Source organism: Leptosomus discolor, chromosome 3 (genome assembly GCF_034619465.1).
Source record: "Leptosomus discolor isolate bLepDis1 chromosome 3, bLepDis1.hap2, whole genome shotgun sequence".
NCBI classification, from domain to species: Eukaryota; Metazoa; Chordata; class Aves; order Leptosomiformes; family Leptosomidae; genus Leptosomus; species Leptosomus discolor.
Genome location: NC_141393.1, coordinates 41,511,163 through 41,531,659, shown reverse-complemented (window position 1 = coordinate 41,531,659; position 20,497 = coordinate 41,511,163). Strand labels below are relative to the sequence as shown.

General features: G+C 39.9%; 2 protein-coding genes across 13 annotated transcripts in view; one reads left to right on the top strand and one right to left on the bottom strand.

Annotated features, from left to right (window-relative positions):
- CAPN3 (calpain 3) overlaps positions 1–3,153 on the top strand; it is a 30,818-nt gene extending 27,665 nt beyond the window's left edge. For all 4 annotated transcript variants that reach the window (XM_086462133.1, XM_086462132.1, XM_086462134.1 and 1 more), the window contains 3 exons: positions 931–1,047; positions 1,403–1,461; positions 2,091–3,153. In XM_086462133.1, the coding sequence (XP_086318259.1) occupies positions 931–1,047; positions 1,403–1,461; positions 2,091–2,117 (203 nt within the window). In that variant the 3' untranslated portion in view covers positions 2,118–3,153. The remainder of the gene's footprint in view (positions 1–930; positions 1,048–1,402; positions 1,462–2,090) is intronic.
- A 4,916-nt stretch (positions 3,154–8,069) lies between these two features.
- Positions 8,070–20,497, bottom strand: part of ZNF106 (zinc finger protein 106) — a 33,431-nt gene continuing 21,003 nt past the window's right edge. For 4 of the 9 annotated variants that reach the window (XM_086463582.1, XM_086463584.1, XM_086463583.1 and 1 more), the window contains 12 exons: positions 18,029–18,809; positions 17,600–17,655; positions 16,963–17,108; positions 16,521–16,655; positions 15,475–15,591; positions 14,451–14,642; positions 13,639–13,701; positions 12,583–12,702; positions 12,051–12,122; positions 10,450–10,521; positions 9,681–9,827; positions 8,070–8,709 (listed from right to left, as the gene is read on the bottom strand). In XM_086463582.1, coding sequence (XP_086319708.1) covers positions 8,653–8,709; positions 9,681–9,827; positions 10,450–10,521; positions 12,051–12,122; positions 12,583–12,702; positions 13,639–13,701; positions 14,451–14,642; positions 15,475–15,591; positions 16,521–16,655; positions 16,963–17,108; positions 17,600–17,655; positions 18,029–18,809 — 1,958 coding nt within the window. In that variant the 3' untranslated portion in view covers positions 8,070–8,652. Of the gene's footprint in view, positions 8,710–9,680; positions 9,828–10,449; positions 10,522–12,050; positions 12,123–12,582; positions 12,703–13,638; positions 13,702–14,450; positions 14,643–15,474; positions 15,592–16,520; positions 16,656–16,962; positions 17,109–17,599; positions 17,656–18,028; positions 18,813–20,497 lie in introns of all 9 variants that reach the window. The other 5 variants (XM_086463581.1, XM_086463580.1, XM_086463585.1 and 2 more) reach the window with 3 other exon arrangements.

The following is a 20,497-nucleotide window of genomic DNA, read 5'->3' as shown; positions in this document are numbered from 1 at the left end:
CAGCCCTGGAGAGCAGGCCTCCCCCAGCAAATGTATTTACCAGCTCTCTAAGGGAACAAGATGACTTCTTTAATCAGAAAATCTGTAGTATCACTACAAACCTAGATGGGATGATCTCCGTAACACTATTTTGGCACATCAGTTACCAGTTCATCAAGGAATGGAAACAGATGGCCATCTTGTACTTTACAAAATATCAGTCATTCGATCCTTTGCTAAGGACAAAACTACACCTGGATTTGGACTCCTGCTGCAGTAGGAATATGGGTAATTTTTATTTTCCAGGTTTCCATTCTCACCGGGAAACTTGTCAATGTAAAAAAAAAAAAAAAAATTAATTACCTCCTGCCCTGACTTTAGAACTAGGAACACATTTTACAGTAAGAATTTCTCAGTCTTACAGCATGTAGGCTCTGCATGATCTTGCACTTAGCTGACAACCAGCAGTACCCAAATCACAGACCCTTTATGAAGTGCAGTCACACGCTGCAGCAGTCAGTGCCACAGTTCAGTAACACCACGCCAAGGAGTTACCTCCTTATCTGTGTTTTTTACCATTGTGTAATTGTGTTTTCATAGTAACTTCTTGCTATGCTTCTGTCACCTAGTTTTCTTGCTTTGCTCTTACCAGGCCCAGCTGAGCTGCAGGCTCTCTGGTGTAGACCTCTCCTCTTCATACTTACAGCGTGAGGTAACTCACATGCTACTAAATCCTAGTTTCAAAAAGTTACTCCTGTTTTAAGAAAGCAGCTGGACACAGGGAAGCTCCTTACAGCTTTACTTCATTTCATGTAGCGGCTGCAGCAGCACCCTCCAGCCTGAGCCTTGGCTGGGCCTGGGAAGCGCCTGCAGCCAAATGGCTCCTGGAGGCCTGGCCAGCACCAGCGCTTCCCCCCGGCCCAGCTGTGCCCCATTTCTGGTCCTCTGCAGGGTTTCGGCTGAACAACCAGCTCTACGACATCATCACCATGCGCTACGCTGACAAGAACATGAACATCGACTTTGACAGCTTCATCTGCTGCTTCGTGCGCCTGGACGCCATGTTCAGTGAGTGGCTGCCCCGGTTTTACTGTGCTGCCTCCCCTCCTCACCCCCAAAATGTGGCGTTGTACTCAAAGTTTCTCTAAAGCACTACTGCCTATATATAGCATTAACAATTAAAGCTATGTGCTTAGGGAATCTAAAATATGACAACCATCTCATACAAACACAAAAGAAACCACGGCATTTCTCCTTGTACTAGCTAAGGAGAAACACAGCAAAAATACTTGCTGACAACGTAAGTAAATACCTGCACAAGCCCGCATAACACAACAGGAGCATAACTGGTTTGCTATTTAGGATCATCTTTACGCATATGGTAACTTAGTCTACTCAATATATTTTTGTTTCCTTGCTTTAGGGGCATTCCACGCCTTCGATAAAGACGGAGATGGCATCATTAAGCTCAATGTCCTGGAGGTAAACTGCTTTATGCCAGTATTTCTAACACAATGTCGCAACACTAAATTTTAATTGTATTATTCATTACACATGTTCTCAAGGGAGCCTATGAGAGTTGGTCCGAAATTGTCATCCAATTGGTAAGAGGCCACAAAACCTCCATTAATCTTGCTACCAATTTTACACAGAGAACATCCACGATCTGCCAGCAACAGCTGCTCTGTAAGACTCCAGCTGGTGCTGAAGGGCACGGCTGCAGACTCTTCATATCAGTTTTAAAGCGCTTCAAAAAACTTTCGAAATTATGCGACAATTTAAATCAAACATTCTGATGTTTGATTATTATCAGGCATTAACTGATAATGGGGTTTAACATTGTTCTTTACCTTTTCAAAATCTTATTAAGAAGACTTAGAAAGTTTCAACTTAAAAGCACGTCTTCTGCTAGAGAGACCATAAAAAACCCTTCACTTTTTGCAAGGGAAGGAGGAATAGGAGCAAGAAGCCTAAGACACAATTCCTCACTGCCACTGTGCTTCATACTGTCAGCAAAGAGCTGCCTTTCAGTAGAGATGGTGGTGTCTCAATCCAATTTGTTGGAGGATGCCAGTAAGTCTTCCATCCTTTAATTCTAACTCTTCTTTCAGTGGCTGCAGCTCACGATGTATGCGTAACACCGGAGCCAGCGGCCACCTTCATCAAGAACACGCTGAAGACTTCTGTTTCGAGTAACTAGCTCAAATCATCCCCAAGTGCAAACAAGAGCATTTCCTAATTATGTGCTTCACTCCCCAAGATAGACAGCGCATGGGAAGAAGCCCTTAGAAAATGAAACGACCATACTCCAGTGGGCAGACCAGTCCACATACTCTAACTACTTTTATAACTTCCTGACGTTTCCTTTGGGAAACAAGGATTAATTTACTGATGACTGACTTAAGCTTTTTCTGCATGGTAAAGCCACGGAGCATGCATCCTTACTCTGCTTGTGCTGACAACTGGAAGAGTCTTCCCTCAAGTCAGGCAAAACCGGGACTGTATCTGAACTGTGAAAGTCAGAGGTGTCTGCTACCACCTTGTAACTTGTCATTAACTCTTTGTCCTGCTTTTGAGACTATCATTTCAGCCTCTTCATAATGTTGACTGAATATTTTATGTGAGATTGTGCTGGATTACATTAATATTTTGCATCCCAATCACGCTGCTTAGATGTGGCCGTGCAGGTTGGTTCTCTGCTATGCTAGAAACATGGAAGTAAGGCACAATAGGCTGCAGGACCTCGGTACAGCTTGGTCTAGTATCAGAACTGAGCAATTTGCTCTCATTTTTAGTACCCCCATACTATCTTAATCACACACTGGACACTTTAAATGTTTTTTTATTGCAGCAACATTGAGAAAGCTATTTCCATTTGAGACCATAAGAAAACCTCTTATACATACAAATTTATATATCTATACACACACTCCCTCCACCCCAGTGTGGTCTATTTCTTTATTGTAAGAGGTGACTTGTAGCAGAATCAGACGCTATGCTAGCATGACTGCTTTGGGAAGACTATTAGAAAGTGTAAGTACAATTAGTTTAATTGAACCGAAAATAAAATCAACTGGATTTTGGCCTAATCCTTAGGGTTGTTTTTATTTTGAAAGAACAGAGGAGGATGAAACATTGAGCACTCTTCAATCATTGTCCTGAATATACAGCTGCTTTTGGATTTTTATGGGGTGAAATCAGCTTAATATATCAAACAGTTGCCAGTTTGCTCCCTGAATGCATTAAAAAAAAAAAAAAAAAAAAAAAAAAAAAAAAAAAAAGGCAAGCACTTGAGCTTGAGAGGCTCCATTGTTACATCATTACCAGCTTTACCGACAAAAGGCTTTCAGAACTGGTCAATCATTCATCAATATAAAAATGGAAGGAAAAACAAAATGTGCAAGAAAAGGTGTGAGGAGACCAGACTTTGTCAGGAGAACCTTCTACTTCTCTAGTGGTGAACAGTAACCAAGCAATCCACTATTGTAAAGCAAAATTGTAAAAACACAGGGTGGCATCCACTCAAAGTTACTCTGCCAAGTAGCACGTTTAACTGAAATGTCACTAAGAAACAGAAAACCTTTTGATTACGAAGTTCTCAATGTTGTCTTGTACTGTAATTACTCCAAAAGAGTAAGAAAATCCTATAGTTTATCTAAAGAAGAGTTATTCTCCTTTAAATTCAACTGTTGTTTCAACCCAAATCACATTTTTACGATGACTGGACCACGAGGAGCCCTGGGCTCCAGCCACACGTTATGTCCACTAGGCTATTATTTTCCATACAAAAAATACAGCAGAGATGCTCTTAGTTGGGAAGTTCAGAGAAAAACAAAATCTATCAGGCAAAAGATCAAAATCAGGATTTTTGATTTGCAACTTAAAACTGGTCCTTAAAGTCCTGCTAAGTGAACTACCAACAGCTCTAGAGAACTTCCCTTCACAACAGGCCATGGAGCAAGAGAGTCTGTACATCATCTTGGAGGCACCAGCTGGGCAGACAGTTTCCATTTACCCTGTCAAATGACGAGGTCCGAGACTCTTGCACCCTGGCAGAAAAAACTTGCAACACTCCTGCCGGTGCTGGAGCTTCAAAGTGGCCTGTCTGATTTTACCCATCCCTCTTAAACAAGGAAAAAAATCCAGAACAAAGTCAAGTTCTACCGAATCCTGTGAAAGAATCATTCTAGTCAAAACAAAGAAGAAACAGACGGACAAACCATAACAATATAAAGAACTTTTATTTTATTTTTTTCTCCTCTTTTCTTTTTTTGCTGTGTAAAGTTTCATTATTACACTCACACCTTTGTACTAAAGTGAGAGAAGGTCAATCTGTGCACGTGTTCTACACAGCTTAAATTACTAAATATTCAATCATGCTGTTTTATTCCACTTCCATTCTTCAAAAAGACTGCTTAACACTTACAGCAAAATGAAATTTGGGAAGCTGGCAGGCGCATATAACACAATACATACCTGCACAGTTTGTTCTTTTGCTGTTAAATATTTAAAAAACAGTAGCTGAAACCGTTTCCTTGTCCTTCCTCACATATTCTGCAACTCTGGACAACTTAGGCTGTATGAATGACAGTACCATACAAGCCTGAAAACCAAGATTCAGCTGTACCTGTGTTTTAACTCAAAATAAGGGAAAAAATATTTTCTCAACACCACATTTTTGTTTCTGGGAACCTGCAGTTTATTGTGAGTTTTCAGTTATTGTTTACCTTGATCTGGCATTACTGTACAGTTTGAAAACGTGCATCAAGAACCGCACTACTTCAAACACACCGGTCGCACAGCCAAGCTCCTGCTATTTTGCGGAAGTCAGTTTACGCACTGGTAAAGTGTTTAAAGTCTGCAATCCTCACGTAAGTGATGCAAGGCAAGCAGAACCTGGGATATTTAATGCATCTTCGTACCAATGGATGCAGCAGTTTTCCCACCAGCCCCTTCCACATACAGAAGCAGCAGCATTAGGCCACGGAGTATTTTGCACTGCCAGTTTAGCTGTTATTTTTCCCTGTGACTTGAAGGAAAAAGGAGCAATGAATATAAACCAATCCTAGCATTGTCTTATCATTCAATACACGTGAGGCTACCGGGGTTGGGGAATGTTAAGCTTTGCAGCACATGAACTTTAAGCGATCATTTTGCGCTACTCACGCCCTCCTTTTGGAGCTCAGGCAGGGCTTGGTATGCCTATGGCACAACAAGTGCTCACGCTTTTGAAGAGAATGATATAACTGGTTTCAGTAGCGCCTGGCCCATTCTTTATATCATAAAAGTGTACAATGCCTCTGAGCACTTTCTGTCCGCTGAGGAGGTTGTAGCTTAACAGGCGCAATGTCAGTCCTGCTAAGAGGAAAACAGTGGCTTGCCCCTCAAAGGGCCTGTCATATGTAGTCAGCCATACAGCAAGTCCAGAGCTCATTATTTAACATGTGACTAATAAAATAACACAGCTAAGAGCAAAATAAACCCTCACTCTACTCTTCCACCCACAACTTTTTACTTGCATAAAAAATGCCCCCGAAACAGGCTTCAGATGTGCAGTACTGCTTTTCATGCAAGTATTACTCTTAAATTTCACAAATAGTCTACCTTCCCAAAGTTATTACACTCTTCAGCTGGAAGTATATCATGAGTCAAAATCCTAAGTTGCAAGACTGGAGAGGATCTCATTAATGGATCTCTTGGATCTCTACCAAGCCAATACATTACTTTGGCCTCTCCATTCTGCAACTGCCTCTGGAAGAAGCAAACAGCCCATAGCGAAAGCTGCCCTGAATTCCAGCTGAACGAATAGGAAACCTCTGCACAGAACTCCAGAGAAGCCTGGGGATTTCCACAGCTGCACAACAACTTCATCACAAATCCTTTTACAATATCCTCAGAACAAAGCAGCACAGCATTTTCCTTTGAACACCTGAGCAATTTTTAAAATTGTTTTTAATTTATGAAGGAAAATTTTATAAACACTCATGCAGCTCTGCTATTTTCCTGCCTCTTATCCATTTTAAGTTTCTTACAATATACCTGAAATGACCTATCAAGTAGCAAAAGACACCACTGCTAAAGCTCTAAATCTGGATTTCAGAAGTCCAGACTTTTCAGGAGGACTGTTTCCAAGGACAGCTAAGGAGATATCATGGACTACAAGATAAGGAAGTCTGCTTCCACCAACCAGAAAAGATAAACCAAACAAGCAATCAGGAATGCAAATAAGTGTAATAACTGCACTTGTTGCAACACCTAGTGAGAAAAGATCTTTACACACTCCTGAAAACAGCAGCAAGAACGTGAAGAATCACAAGAAGTAACAAAATCTACTCTCATACACCGTTTTTCAGAATGCTGCAATTACTCCACATGCTTGTCCTCAGGACACACACCTGCACTTCAAGCACAGTCCATGGAAGACAGCTTGAGACGTTCACACTGTTTATGCCACACTTGTACACACTCCCTCATTGTGGTTCAAAAAAGGACTAGAACTCTCGAATAGCAATAATTTTGAAAATGGTTTAAGTATTACGCCATCGTCTGCTTTTAGGTCATGAAAAAAGCAAATAGTCTCAGAGACTGTAGAACAATACAGCCTGCATTAGAAAACATTTACACTGCTCAGAGTTTTCCCTGAACTTGATTTTCTCTTGAATTGCTTCATCCACACATCACAGAAAGAAAGAAAAAAAAAACCAACCACAACAAACCAAAACCACAAACACCCCCCCCCCCCAAACCTAAAACAAAAACACCCTCAAAACAGCCTGGGAGCTAAGCCACATACTGTTTTTTTTTTTCCTGTCCATAAACAGCTTAATAAAAAAAACCCGAACAAATCACCACAAAAGCACTGGAACCTCAAAGATTCCCATGTCTTTGAAGTAGGATGCTACTGCATCTCATTCCTATTTTACTCCTGTCTCTCTCAAAAAAAAATCATCAATGTCAAGTAATTACAGAGAAATTATGCTTGTCCGCTCAGACAATACAAAAATGATGTGCTCCAGAGAAGGCCCTGAAGTTCCTTGATTTGATGGCAGTGGAACATCCATGGGCTTTCCTCAGTCACTTTCTTGGCCTTAGAAGACTTCTTTATAGCCAAAGAATAAGGCTATAAAACTCAGTTTGTCTACGGTTGGCAATCCAAGCCTCAAAGTAGTGGTGAAAGAGATGCCCAGTAAAAATAGTACATTCAATTTATTTGAGAAGTGCTGGATTCATTTATAAGCAGCTCAGACACTTCTGTTACATTTTAAGGAAACCTCTGCTTTTTTTATCCTGAGCAGCAAGTTAGGCAGAAATGAACACAAAGCTCCTTGCTAGATTAGTCTCATTGCTTAAGAGAGCTCTTTGCTAAATTAGTGTCATTATGGGAGAGAGGATCGCAAATGCAACAAGTACATTTCACTGAACTTAATGGGTAAAGTTTTCCACCCCAAGGGACACCTGCAGAGGAAACAGCCTTTCCCTCTGCACTGGCTTCTCTGTGGTACCTTCTGTGCATTAGTAGAAACAAGACTTTTACATGTGATATGCATTTTATATGCTCAGCTTCTGCTTGAGAACATTAGACTTTAAAATCCTGCTCCATTCTTTCCAGTTGAGTTTTTGTGAACTTGGTACAGCCCAAGCCAATTAAGCCAGTTTACCACAGAAACAAAACACTACCTAAGTGGATGCACGTAGACAGGCAGTGCCTTTGCATTTCTCTTAGTTTGCTATGTCAGGAAGATAGGGGACTGCAAAGCTCAGTCACCAAGATTCCAAATGAAATCAGGAATCCAACTATGATGGTGTATCAAGGTAGCAGTGTCATGCTGGTATTTAACTAAAACAAAAGGTGACATCACTTCCTTCCTTTCTGTACATAAGAACCTATACTTAAAAAGACTAAAATTGCAAAGCACATGAGTGGAGCCACTGTTCTGTTTCACTGCTACGGGCACACCGCTCAAGAAATAACTGCCTTCCTCCAAATAAACAAAATACCTCAGGAGGTTTAGTACTTAGGGCAGTTGGTCACTGTATATATTATGTCAGTTATAGCAATTTTTACACAAGGAATAAAAAATAAGTTACAATTAACATTAAAAAAAATAATTTATTCCAGTTCTGCATAAAATACCTTGTCTTTTTATGAAGAAAGTCAAAAAGTACACTGGATATTCAGGTTACACTGTTAGAATTTGTGATATTCTGGTTTGCAGAGTTTTATTACAATCAGCAAAAAAAATTGGATACAACTTAAAAACAGACAGGTCTTAGACACTTAACAGACTTCACGCTGAGTCTGCAAACACCAGCACCTATTGTAATCTAAGTTTGCAGCACCCCTCTGGACTTCCCAAAGACTCTCAACAAAAACAAACCAGAAAAACAAACAAATAACAAAACCACAAGGCAGACAAGAGGAGGGAATATTCTTATCTGTCAACGAATTAAAAACTTCCAAGAATCTTCCATTTGGGCCAAGTCTTAATTCACCAGCCTTATTTCTACAGAGCGCAACACAACCTGCAGTCTCTGTAGCAAGGCATTTCAGCCCTACTCCATTTTTGCATTCGAAGTGGGAAAAGAAAGAGCAAAGAATGGAGTAAGAAACTGATGTTATTTGGAATAATTCTGATATATAAAATTACATCCCAATGTGGGAGATGAAAAGCTTCATGAGTCAATTCTGCTGTCATCCTCAGCATGTCTTTCAATGTGTCCTACAGCATCCTAGAAAAGAACCAGAGAAGTCAGCTAAAAAATAATTTAAAAAAAAAAAAAAAAATCACAAAAAACTTTGCAAAAGTTCCTTGAAGCCTCAGTGAAAGTGATGTTCTGGATAATATACACTTTTTGGCTTAAAGCATCTAAAAATTTTTTTAACAACAAAACCAAACCAACAAAAAAACCAAAAAAACGCCAAGCTACTAAACCCCACATATAAAGTATCTCTCATACCACATGATTCAAGGCAAATAAACCCCATCATATCCAAAGCCAGCGCTTAAAGAGAAATTGAGAACAAAGAAATAGTAGTAGAATCCTTAAAGAAACCTCCTTCTGTTGTGTATTTTGAAAAGCAGTTAAAAGGAAGGCAGTTTATATTGCCAAGGAGTAAAATGTGGACTTTACTGATCAGTCTGTAAGTAACAACCCTCCTTCCACATCCAACTCATATGCTGCCTTCATTTTTTTACCATTTATGCCAACATTTACTCAGAAATTTACGCACCACTTAAAGACTGTTAGCAAAACCAATCCCGTGTAAAAAATAAACAGCATCAGCATCCGCAGCAACGAATGGGGGTAGTGATGGACAGAAATTAAGATAAAAACCTGTTTGAAGATTGATGTTCGTTCATCTCAAAAATAAATTTTTTCTACAGAAATGTAATAACATCTTGAGTATAGTTACCGGAATTTCTTCTACTATTTCAAGAATTTTACCATTTCCATGTAATGTTTTGGGATCAAACTGTTTTAAATGGACCACATCTCAAGTTATCATATTTAGCAGCACTCTGCATCTGTCACAGGTTGACTTGAACCCTATTAGCCTTGTATGACTGTAACTGTATGCAGTTAAACCTGTCAAGATTAGAAGAATTCAACGCTTTTTAAGAAAAATAGGATCAAGTCCATATTTGTGGTGATATAAAGTACTTTATACTACCAAATACCATGTTAGTTCAATCACATACCTGCTTGGAACCTTTCCTGGAAGTAAAGAAAGCATCACAGTTCTTCCAACGACATTTTAGGGTCTGAAAATTTGGGTTGGTGTGGTCAGTTAGCAAGTGTTGTTTCAGATGGTCCACGACTCCAAAGATCAGGGAACATCCATGCCACTGGTAGAAAAACCAGCAAAATAAGCCAAGGAAAAAGAATTTTAGCTAATGCTTTTCTTCTTGCAACTTCTCAGTATTCTACCAAGACTGTTCACAGGCATGCCACCTCATGTAACTTTTTAATCTTATTATTCCATTTCCATTCTCAATGGTCTCTATTCCTTCAGTTACAGCTTTACTGCCTCTAGCCAAGCTTAGACCATCAGCAAGAATGGCCGGAAGAAGAGATGAACTAAGCCTTTACAAGGTTTAAGCTTACCTAAGACAGAGTCATCGGGAACTTAAATATACTTATTTAGCAGAGTAAATCAGTTTTTCCTGTGTCACTCAGCGGAAGTTTCTGGTTTTAAATAGTTACATGTCACTATCTAAAAACTGCCAGAAAGAAAAATAATTTAAGATGCTACTATCAACTTGCCCCAAAGCATACACCTACATTAAAGGCCACGAAAAATGAACTAGTGAAATATACTTACATTTAAAATGTACATACACGCTTTTTAAAAATTACTGAATTATAATGATCTAAAGGTCAAGCTATCCAACACTGAGAAGTGACCACCCCCAGAAAATGAGTCTAAAAACTATAACACAGGAAGGCTAAAACCATTTTGTTCATTACCCAGCAACGATAATTCTGCATCAGATTAAGCCTCACAGCTCTGACACTGCCATCATAGCATCCAGTGTAGATCTGTAAAACCAACATTTATATATAAGCAAGCCGGGAATAACAGAAAAAAAATTAAGTCAAATTTTGAAGGAGGCTTCAAGGTAGAGTACATTAGGTGAAAAACAATGCAATATCAACATGCAAGGCTTCTCAATTTAAAAAATGGGTCTAACCTAATTCTTTCAAGATTTGCATTCATAGTTTACAAAAACCCACTAATGAACAAAAAACATTTCCATAACTTCTATCACTGACAGTGTCATGTGTGTAAAAGTTCAGAAAATTTTAAAATATAATGTTACTATACACTGAAGTGAAAAAATTGTATAAATTGAAAAAAATTGAAATAATGTAAATGTCAAGTTGAATATATTTCTAGGACTTAACCAGTTATATGTGTATCAAAAAGGGATGGAAAGAAAGGGTGAGGAAGAACATCAGAATTTCAGAAAGAGAAGGCTGATGCAGATCATGAAAAGGCAGACAAAATGACATACTAAAAAACACGTTTCAGCGTTTTAGTAGGGAAATGCTCCACACAAAATCGTCCTTTCAAAAGAAAAGGATGTCAGACGCTCAAAATCCCACAAAGAACATTCATCGTTAATAAGAGTCCTCACATAACACAGAAAGCTCTGCAAGCTGACGATTTCATTTGTTACTTTTGTTCAAGTCTTTTTGTCTCTTGGAAATTAATCATTAGGATATAACAGCCAATCTGCTGAGACGACAAGTTACTACTAAGACTACTACAGAAAATTGTAATCTCTCACTAGTCACTAAGCTTCTCCTCTGAAGACTTCTTTGATTTGAGAATGCCCAGACTATTGCTGGGGGACAGTTCAAGCCTCAGACGGCGAGCACAAAGCCTGAGTGTACTTAGCTCTCCACCTCACTCACACGAGAAGTGAAGATTGGGCAGCATGTATCCCAATTAGCAGGAGATCAGTTCTGTTTGACTGGATTCTTCTGTTGTTATAGATCGCTACTATACCTCTTATTTTACAATCTGAAAGAAAGTTTGTAAACAAATTCCTACACATGCAGGCAAGTAAGTGCTTTTAACGACTATTTTAAGCAAGTTATTTATCCAGAAGTGCTTCTGAAACCTATCTTGCAGGGGCAGATGCACAAAGAAATCTGTGCACCTAAATCAGTTGCATACCTTTGTTTATGTTCTCTCAAAGTTTACTAGAGGTTTGACTGTGGGTGAAGTTTTTCTCTAGCATCTGTGCGACTCGAGTAAAAGTCAAACAGGACTGATGCTTGAAAAGATGGAATTTTTTACTATTTATAGACTCTTCATAGCAGTCATCACTGTAAACAGAACTATTGTTTTAAGACTACAGTAAGTTAAAGGTATTTTTTCCCCACACAATAATATTACATAAATTCAAAACTGTTAAAGCAACTTGATTTTTTGGCCGACATTTCTAAGCTCTTAGTCAGACAGCAGGTTGATTTCATTATCTGAAAAAATCAAACTCTCTTGTATACACTCGTGGAAACGATAACCTTCTCTTTAGGACCAGTGAAAAGAAGGAAGTTACCATGCTCTTATGGATGGTCATACACATGATCATATCTGTGTGGCCTCCATAGACTTGCAAGCGGTCGTGGGACTTGAAAGAAAAAGAAACAGACATTTACTAGCATGACAGTTAATAGCCATTTTTCACAGACATGCAAATGAGAATTCTTCCAAGAGCAGTCTCCTGGGTAGCACTAAACTCCTCTGGCGGATTCCAAACTCCATAGCCACTATGAAAGCTCACTTTTGCTTACATTACTTCTGTGAGTCTTCTTGCCCAACTAAGCACTTCGTCTTTCAGCAGACAAACAAACATGTCCCCACTTTTCTGAGCTGTTGTTGTCTTAGGATAACCCAGGTACTATAAATGGTTTAGGTTATATTCTTTAAAACCCATGTATTTTGGCTGGTGAGACAACTATATATTCTGAGTGACAGGAAAGAGCGGGATGGGCCAGACCAGTAAGCAGAAAGATGCCTTCTATTTGACTTAAACATAATTAATTAACACTTATTAGGTAAATGGCATTAGTAACCATCTATTTTCTTACCTGTAGTTCATAAACACGAACAAATTTATCCAGACATGCTGTCACCATCACTTTCCCAAGAATGTTCACAACCGTTACTGCATGGTTATGGCCTTTATAGATCCGTACCAGCTCTCCAGTCTGCATCAAGAAAAAACACAGGCAAATAGGTGATGGTGGTCTTTTTATTTTTTAAAGCAACAAACCAAAACAGTTCTACCTAACTTAGATGGGCAGCTAGCTTCAATGCTCACTACTCAAAAAATGGAAACACCCTTTATTAGATGTCCATTTCCTGTGAAGGTACTTCTAGATTATGATTAAATACTACTTAGGCTTTTCTTTGCCCATATTAACACAGAGCATTCCACTACAACAGAACTGCAGGCCACTATGAAAAGTGTCTACTTCTTTCCATTATCAGTTACATGTTCCCACCTGTCCTGCAACTAGTACTGTGCTACTAGTACTAGCAATATTTATGTAGCCACAAGGATCAGTGAGCAAATTTAGCTAAATACACAGAAATATGCCAATTTTTAAATTAAAATTTACCTCTGATAAGTTTCTTATTCTAACTTATTGCATAGCTACATGAATGCTTCTGCTAGCACAGGGGAAAGATGGTGTAAAAGACCAAGAGAGTGGCAGGCTAGAGACAAAGCATTCATGACAGTATAACAGCTTTTGAACCAGCTAGTTTGGAACACTTTGTATTCCTCAAGTTTTTTTCCTGTAATAAAGAAAATCTTTCCCCCTACCAGACCACCTTACATGGCTTTGCGCTGAACCCTTTCCACGTTATCAGCACATTTGTTGTCATATCTGCAGAAGGAAGATCCCCAGATAAAAAGGCACTGCATATCATATTGCAAGAGTCAGCATGTTTATGTATCCTCTGCATGCCTCCTTAGTTAGCTATAGTGCATAGTCACATTAACAAAACCGTACAGCTACCTTTTCTGAAAGCAATTTGGCCCACCAGCCAGTCAAAAATTCTGGAAATATTGACTTTATAGCACAGGAATTCACTCCTTAATAGCAAAAGTCATTCTAACTTTATATATAGAGACTTACATGAATGTTGTGGGCATGGACTGACTGATCACTGGAGCCACTGAACACCAGATCATTCACAACCTGACAAAAAAAAAGTTTTATTTTTGTAACAGAAATGGAAATGGGCAAGCAAAACGTTAGGACGCTGTTCAGTTTGAAGTTGTACTGTAATATTTCCCAAGTTTGACAGTGTTAAAATCAATGGAGAGTATGAAAAAAAAAAAAAGCATGCACTGAGTTCTTTACCTGAGAGCTAGAAAATGTACTATGTCAGCCTAATGATGACTTTTGACACTTCATATTTGGTATTAGAAGCTGTCTACTTGCAGCCCACCAGGCTGACTCATCCCACCTATGGACTATTCTCAGGGACAGCTCAGTAGCAGATCAGGAACCAAGGAAACTGACTGCAGAATGCTGCTCTGCACCCGCATAGTAAAGCTCACTGTTTCCTGGAAATATTGAATGTGCTGCATACTTATATCCTGGTCACATAAGAAAGATGGTGCTCCTGACAAATACTAATCTAGAAAGGCAGCTTAACAGATCCATCAAGGATCAAGAAGGGACCACAGTATGCTGCCATGCAAGCAGGACTAGGGTAGCCCACAGGGCAAAAAAATGCAGTGCCACTGCACCATAATATCTAAAGTGACAATTTATGGAAGTAATTCCCTATCTGTTACATGACAGTGGTCACAGCAAAGCAGTCAGACAAGCATATGTTCCAGCTTGTGATCTCAGGAGCCAGAAACCTCCTTTTTGAGGAAGAAAAAAACCACATCATTTTAAGCATTCTTTGTCAAAAACATATTTTCAGAGACACTTGCCTTCATGCAGAGTATAGTCTTACTGTGACCTTCCAGGGTTCTGAGAAGCAGCCCGTTCCGCGCATCTCGCACGCTGATGGTACAGTCGTAGGAGCCCACTACCAACAACTTGCGTGCTCCTTCCTGAGCTGTGGCGAGACAGCTCACTGCTCTGGGGCCATGGCATTCAAAGGTATCAACCTGCTTGTTGTTCTGTTGGTGGAAGAAAAAATGGAATTTAAGAATTTAAACTTTGCTATGACACTGACTAGTCCACTGAGTCCTTTTTGTGTTGTACTTGTTATAGCATCTCATTTCAATTTAGTAACACGCCATTTCAGCAGTGGTAAGAGTTGCATCTTAACAACTAAGTTTCCAAATCAAGGAAATAAGTCCTTATGTTAGGCTTCGATTTTTCATCTTTTAAAAAAATATTTCATTATTTAGCAAAGGTCCAATAAATCCTCCTTCTGAGTTAGAACAATGAGTGTTACGAGAAAAATGCAAAACATGATAAATTTGTAACAATAAATTTGAGAAATAAGTCTACACACCATGAAAAGAATAATCACAAAAATATTTAGATAATGATTTGTATTCAGTTTTAAATATTATAGGGACTGATTAAGCCTCTTTGCCAGAAAACCATATGAATGAGTCTCTTCTATAACTGCAAATGGAGCAGGCAAAACCAGCAACACACTGAAGTCTCTCAGACCACCCTGATGGGCAAGAAAGGAGGATTCACAAATAACTGTGGCAGAAAACTCTCATGACACGTAACTGGTAGGCCAGATGCAACCTTAAGGAAAAGCATTACAACAACACAGCAGTTAAGAGGATGGTAACTGGAGGGAAGGGGAGATGGACAGCTTCATGCACTGACAAAATAAAGGACGAAATGAGGCCAACAGTGACCACTTATACCAAAATACTTTAATTACAAATACACTTAATACTCAAGAGAAAGAATGGAAAGAAACACAGAGTAGAGAGAAACAGCGTTGCAACAGGTTTTTAGGTGCCAACATTTAAACAAACTAACCTTTATGCTGAAAGTAACCACGCTGCCATTTGCAAGTCCTGCATAAAGGATCCGCCATCTACTGTGTAAACAGAGCACTCGATCTTCTAATTTAAACTGTTCCATGCACTCTTTGGTCTGGCAACAGAAAGAAGTATTTAAAGTTTTTCATTAACTGAAAACAATTCAGGAAAAAAAAAGCATGAACTGAATTATGATTTTCACCTACAAGCTGCTTTTTTTTTGATCCAACAGAGCTGCAGAAAAACATCTGAAAGCCTGGTGGCAGTTTGATGCTGGTTTTCATCAGCTCACTCCCATCCCTGAGACTTGACTGTACTTCAGCAACCAGTTATAACCCTGAAAGCTTTATTCCAGTCACAACCTCCAATATATATAGAAGTTTAGACTACAGACTACATGTACATGAAAACCACCCTGTTGCATGCTTGAGTTTGAGGAATCCCCATTAAGTCCTCCCCACGGAAGTGCCACGAATCATCAGTTTAAGACTTAAAAACCTCTGGCAGTTTGCCCCCTGAAGCAGATATTTGCTTCCTAGTCCTTCAAGCCACAGATTGGACAAGACTTCCCATCATTTATCCTTAAAAGCCCAGCTTCAGGAAGTCTCAATCTGCTCCTCCACCTGCCCACAGAATAATAGATACCTTTTCTCTCTATAGCTGCTCTACAAAGAAAGCAATGCCTTCTGTAAGCAATGAAGTTAGAAATAAAGCAAGACAAATGTGATAATCGTGGCCAGGCAATCATCCTGCATTTTAGTGTTCCCAATATTTAGGATCCCATCATGCTGTTCTGGCAAAAACTCCACTGACACACTAGCCAAAAGATAAAGATTAGGGTAAAAATCACTTAATGGTTTGCTGGGGTGGGTTTTTTTTTGTTGGTTTGTTTGTTTGTTTCCTCTTCCTGCTCCGCTCTAATGAGGTATGAAGTGGGGCTCACGTCCAGCTCATATGGGTTTAAAAGGATTTTTTCATTTATATTTGCAAGGAAACACTCACATAAAAACACAGTATACATTGGTCACCACCGAGTTTGAGTACCTTAATATTGTAACAGTTGATAGTGTGGTCACTTGAGCCAGTGTAGAGTGCAGCATTCTTCCCATTTGTCTGAGTGACCAGGAGGCAGTTCACTTTTGAAGTATGTCCTTCAAAGATGGCCACACACTTCCTGCTCTGAAAAGGAAAGCACAGGGTCTGTCAACATAAAGGTCCATAATGCCTCTCAGGATCTGAGCCTGACAGAGTAGGGCAGGACAGCTAACAAAAGCAGGACACATGCAGCAATCTATCTCCCTTTACCCCTCTCATATGGAGAAGGGGTTGGGGAAGGGGAGAAGAGAGATTTGAAGAAAATAGCATAAGAAAACAGGCACTTGAAAAAGCACCTGCTTCCGTAACTACACAGTAAGACTTCTACAAAAACAGAATTACAACCTTATGACTACAATTTATGGAACACCATTCCCACAACCTTACTTACAACCAGATTGTAGGCACAAACAGTTTTGTCTGCAGAGCAGGTATACAACAAATTCCCAAAAATCTGAATAGCATTCACTGCCGCCAGGTGTCCCTCAAAGTTTCCCTCTGTAGGTTCTTCATCCTCACCTGGCTCTGAAGACACTTCTGTAGGACAGACACACATATACTTTGATTATGGGAGCACACTCAAGCAAACACACTACTCTTGTTTGTGTTACCAAACAGCAGAACTATTTCATGGGCTCAGCACCTTAAAGTCAAATTTCCCAGCTGGAGCCTGTGTAAGTGGCAGAAGGCAATATAAAATGCCAGAAAGACCTTTATATGATGTTAAGTCCAGAAAGACTTTCAAAATGACGAAAGGATTGTATTATTGTTAGCGCTATGACTCTACAGAGACTGTGGAGCAGAAGTGTTTATGTGGGAGGGGCTGGGGGCACGTGGAGGTGTCAAGGCACAAAGCATTCATGAGAGATGACATAAGTGAGTATGCATCACTTCCCACTTCAGTTTTTAGTGCAGGTTTTTATCTTCGGGGAAAAATTCCCCTCTGGAAGCAGTTTGATCGAGACTTAACTCAAAGTCCTGCAAGATACTATACACAAAGTATCAGAAGAAAAGCTTAAAAGATATACCTGATGAGTTCTTTGATCCTCGTAGTGATGATATGGAAGTCTGCATCTCAGCCACACTGTAACACAGAAAGAGTAGCGAGACTGGACTTTGCATGTTCATTTTCAGACAAAATATTGGTATAATAATACTCCAGAATAGAAGACTCTGCACTTAGTAGAAAAGAAGACTGTGACAGATAAGCTCAAAACCAAGCTTTCCATAGAGGGCAGCCTTGCTCTTGTATTAGAGAAATTAGTAGGTAACAAGAAACATTCATTTGTTATATCAGAAATCAAATTCAGTTTTCATTTTCCCTCTTATTTCACTCCTGAATGAAATTAAAAGTTACTGATGTTGTAAGACTTTCTGAACTGGGGGGCAGGGGGAGCAGAAAAAAAAAAAAAAAAAAAAAGAGAGGCCTTTTACTTTTGAAACCTCAATAATCTCACCTTTTTTTTTCATCATCCCTATAATTTGTGCCAATTTCACTGGTAGAGCTCACTTCATCATAACCAGAGCAAGATGCCTCAAGGACTGCTTGATCGACAGAGCTGCGTGAATCCCTCTTTGAAGGACTGTCTGGTTTCTCATCTCCCGACTCTGACGAGCCAACATCAACCACCTCACACTGGGGTGTTGGAACTTCCACTAGTTCCAGAGAAGCATTGCTGTCATTCTCATCTTTGTCTCTTGCTGTTTGAGCCGAAACTCCATCCTCCTGTCTTGGAGGAGTAGATGTAGTAACTTTTTCTACTTTAGGAACTTTTCCACCCTTGACTTTCCGGACAGGCTTAGAGTCAATTATATCCTGTTCTGTATCACTGTTCTCTGGCACATGGGTTGCCCTCAGATTCTTCTTCTTCCTTAGCTTTCTCCTCCTCCTGTTCCCTTTTTCTGCTGGGACTACAGTGGTTGCAGGCTGTTGCTCAGCTGGTTCTGCTGACAATTTGGGGATTTTATCCACTGGCATTTCTAGAAGGACTGAATGCTTTGGAAGAGAGGTGCTACACTGATCCAGCAAAAAGCTTTCAGTCCCTGTATCATTTGCTTCCCTCTTGCTGAAAACAGACAGTGAATGAGGAGGAGAAGTGTTCTCGGGAAGTCCAGCCTTTCCCCTGTCCACAGCAGGCTTGTGAACATCTTGATTAGTGTGTTGGAAAGAAGCTGCCAGCTCTGATAGTGATATGGTTGCAGAGATAACTGGATACACTGAGGTTTTCTGGTTGGTCTCTTCTGAAGAAAACAGACTAGTGTTATATTCCATCTGCACAGCAATAAATATTTATGCAAAATTGCCTTCCCTGAATTTTTCTGTTTGTGCATTGTAAACTACATATTCCTAAATGTTGAAAGCCATCTGCACATGCAGGTCTGCTATTCCAATCAGCTATCCAGCCTTTCAAAAACACAGCAGGGGAACAAAATGTTTATCTCTGTACTCAGAAGCAAAGGAATGGGGCACATCATTCAAGTTGCTGGCTGACTATATGCTTTTAAAGTTTTGACAAACAGCCTTCGGTGAATCCTACATCATCAGCTTAAGATGCTACCACCCTCCACTGTGTGCTCCCTTACCAGCTGTCACCACTGCTATAGGACTGGTATTAACCAACGTATGCCTAACATGTCTCAGCTGCTCAGTGACACAGTTTGAAGACCTTGTGCTTAGTTATTTCTACCAAGTTACTTGGACCTAATTCAAGGTAGGTGAGCCATGCACAACCCACTCTGCAACATCGTAGCTTCTATCCTGGGAATAGCAGCACTCTAAGCCATCAGGGTAGGCTCTGTGAATTCATCTGTGGTGGACTAATTGATGGGGCAAACATACTCTCCCTGTCACTTTAATCTGAAGCCAATATGAAGAAATGAATCCACCCTCTCAACTGAGACAGGCTAAAAGCACAGGCAGCATCTCATAGCTGTTTCCCACACCCTAAAGTTCCCTGGTTGCATTTCCAATAACTACAATCCAGGACAGGATGTTTCAAGTTCACTGCATTTATTGGGTGGGATCCCTGAATGCAAATGGGAAGCTGGCAGTATTTGAAATACCTTCCTGCTTCAGTCTCCTGGAAACCAGCAAACTTAACCTATGATAATGCTTAGATAAAGCTGTTGGACTGTTTAACATACCATAGCACTAATTTGATGATTTGGAATCACGCATCCAACTAGAGACAGCATAAATGTGAACATCCCCCACACCTTTCTCAGAAGCGAAGTTCCAAGATAAAGCTAGAACTTGCTGACAGCATAGAGTACATCGTATCAAAAGTAAATCTATGGAAAGCTGGTTTTCCCCCAACCCATAACTGTCATATACAGCTGCAACTTGTTAGAAAACCCTCTATACAGAAGAAACGAATGCTTACACAAGGTTTGAAGAGTTATTTTGTTAAATTATACTGGGAAGAAGGCACACAAGCCCTTAAATTCTGAATGCACCTCTAACATCGTGCATCCCTCATTTTACACAGGAAGGGGGAGGGAAGGACCTTGGTCACTTAAAAACAAATTGAACAGAAAGTAAGAGTAACCAGCAACTTAAACTGAAATTTCTAAAACCAAAAGTTATAAATTCTCAGCACTTGGAGTACTGCAGGTGTTAGAAAACGTAGTAGGAAATCACCATGGCAGCGCAAGATAACAGATTCACTCAGTTCCACAGGTGGGAAAGACTGCTGGTAGTTAGGGGGGACCAAATGCAATCAGCTCCTTCAAAGCAAGGTTGAGTTGACCTCCTAGGGAAGCCAATAAGCTGGATGTACAACCCCCAGAAAGCAGATGGTCTGCCCTCAGAGAGAATTCCTCTTCCCTAAATTAGAGAATTTACCTGATGGTAAACGCTTATTTTCCCCTCAAATTACCAAAGTCATCTGATGGCAGGCACTCAATTCAAATGTAGCACATATAGA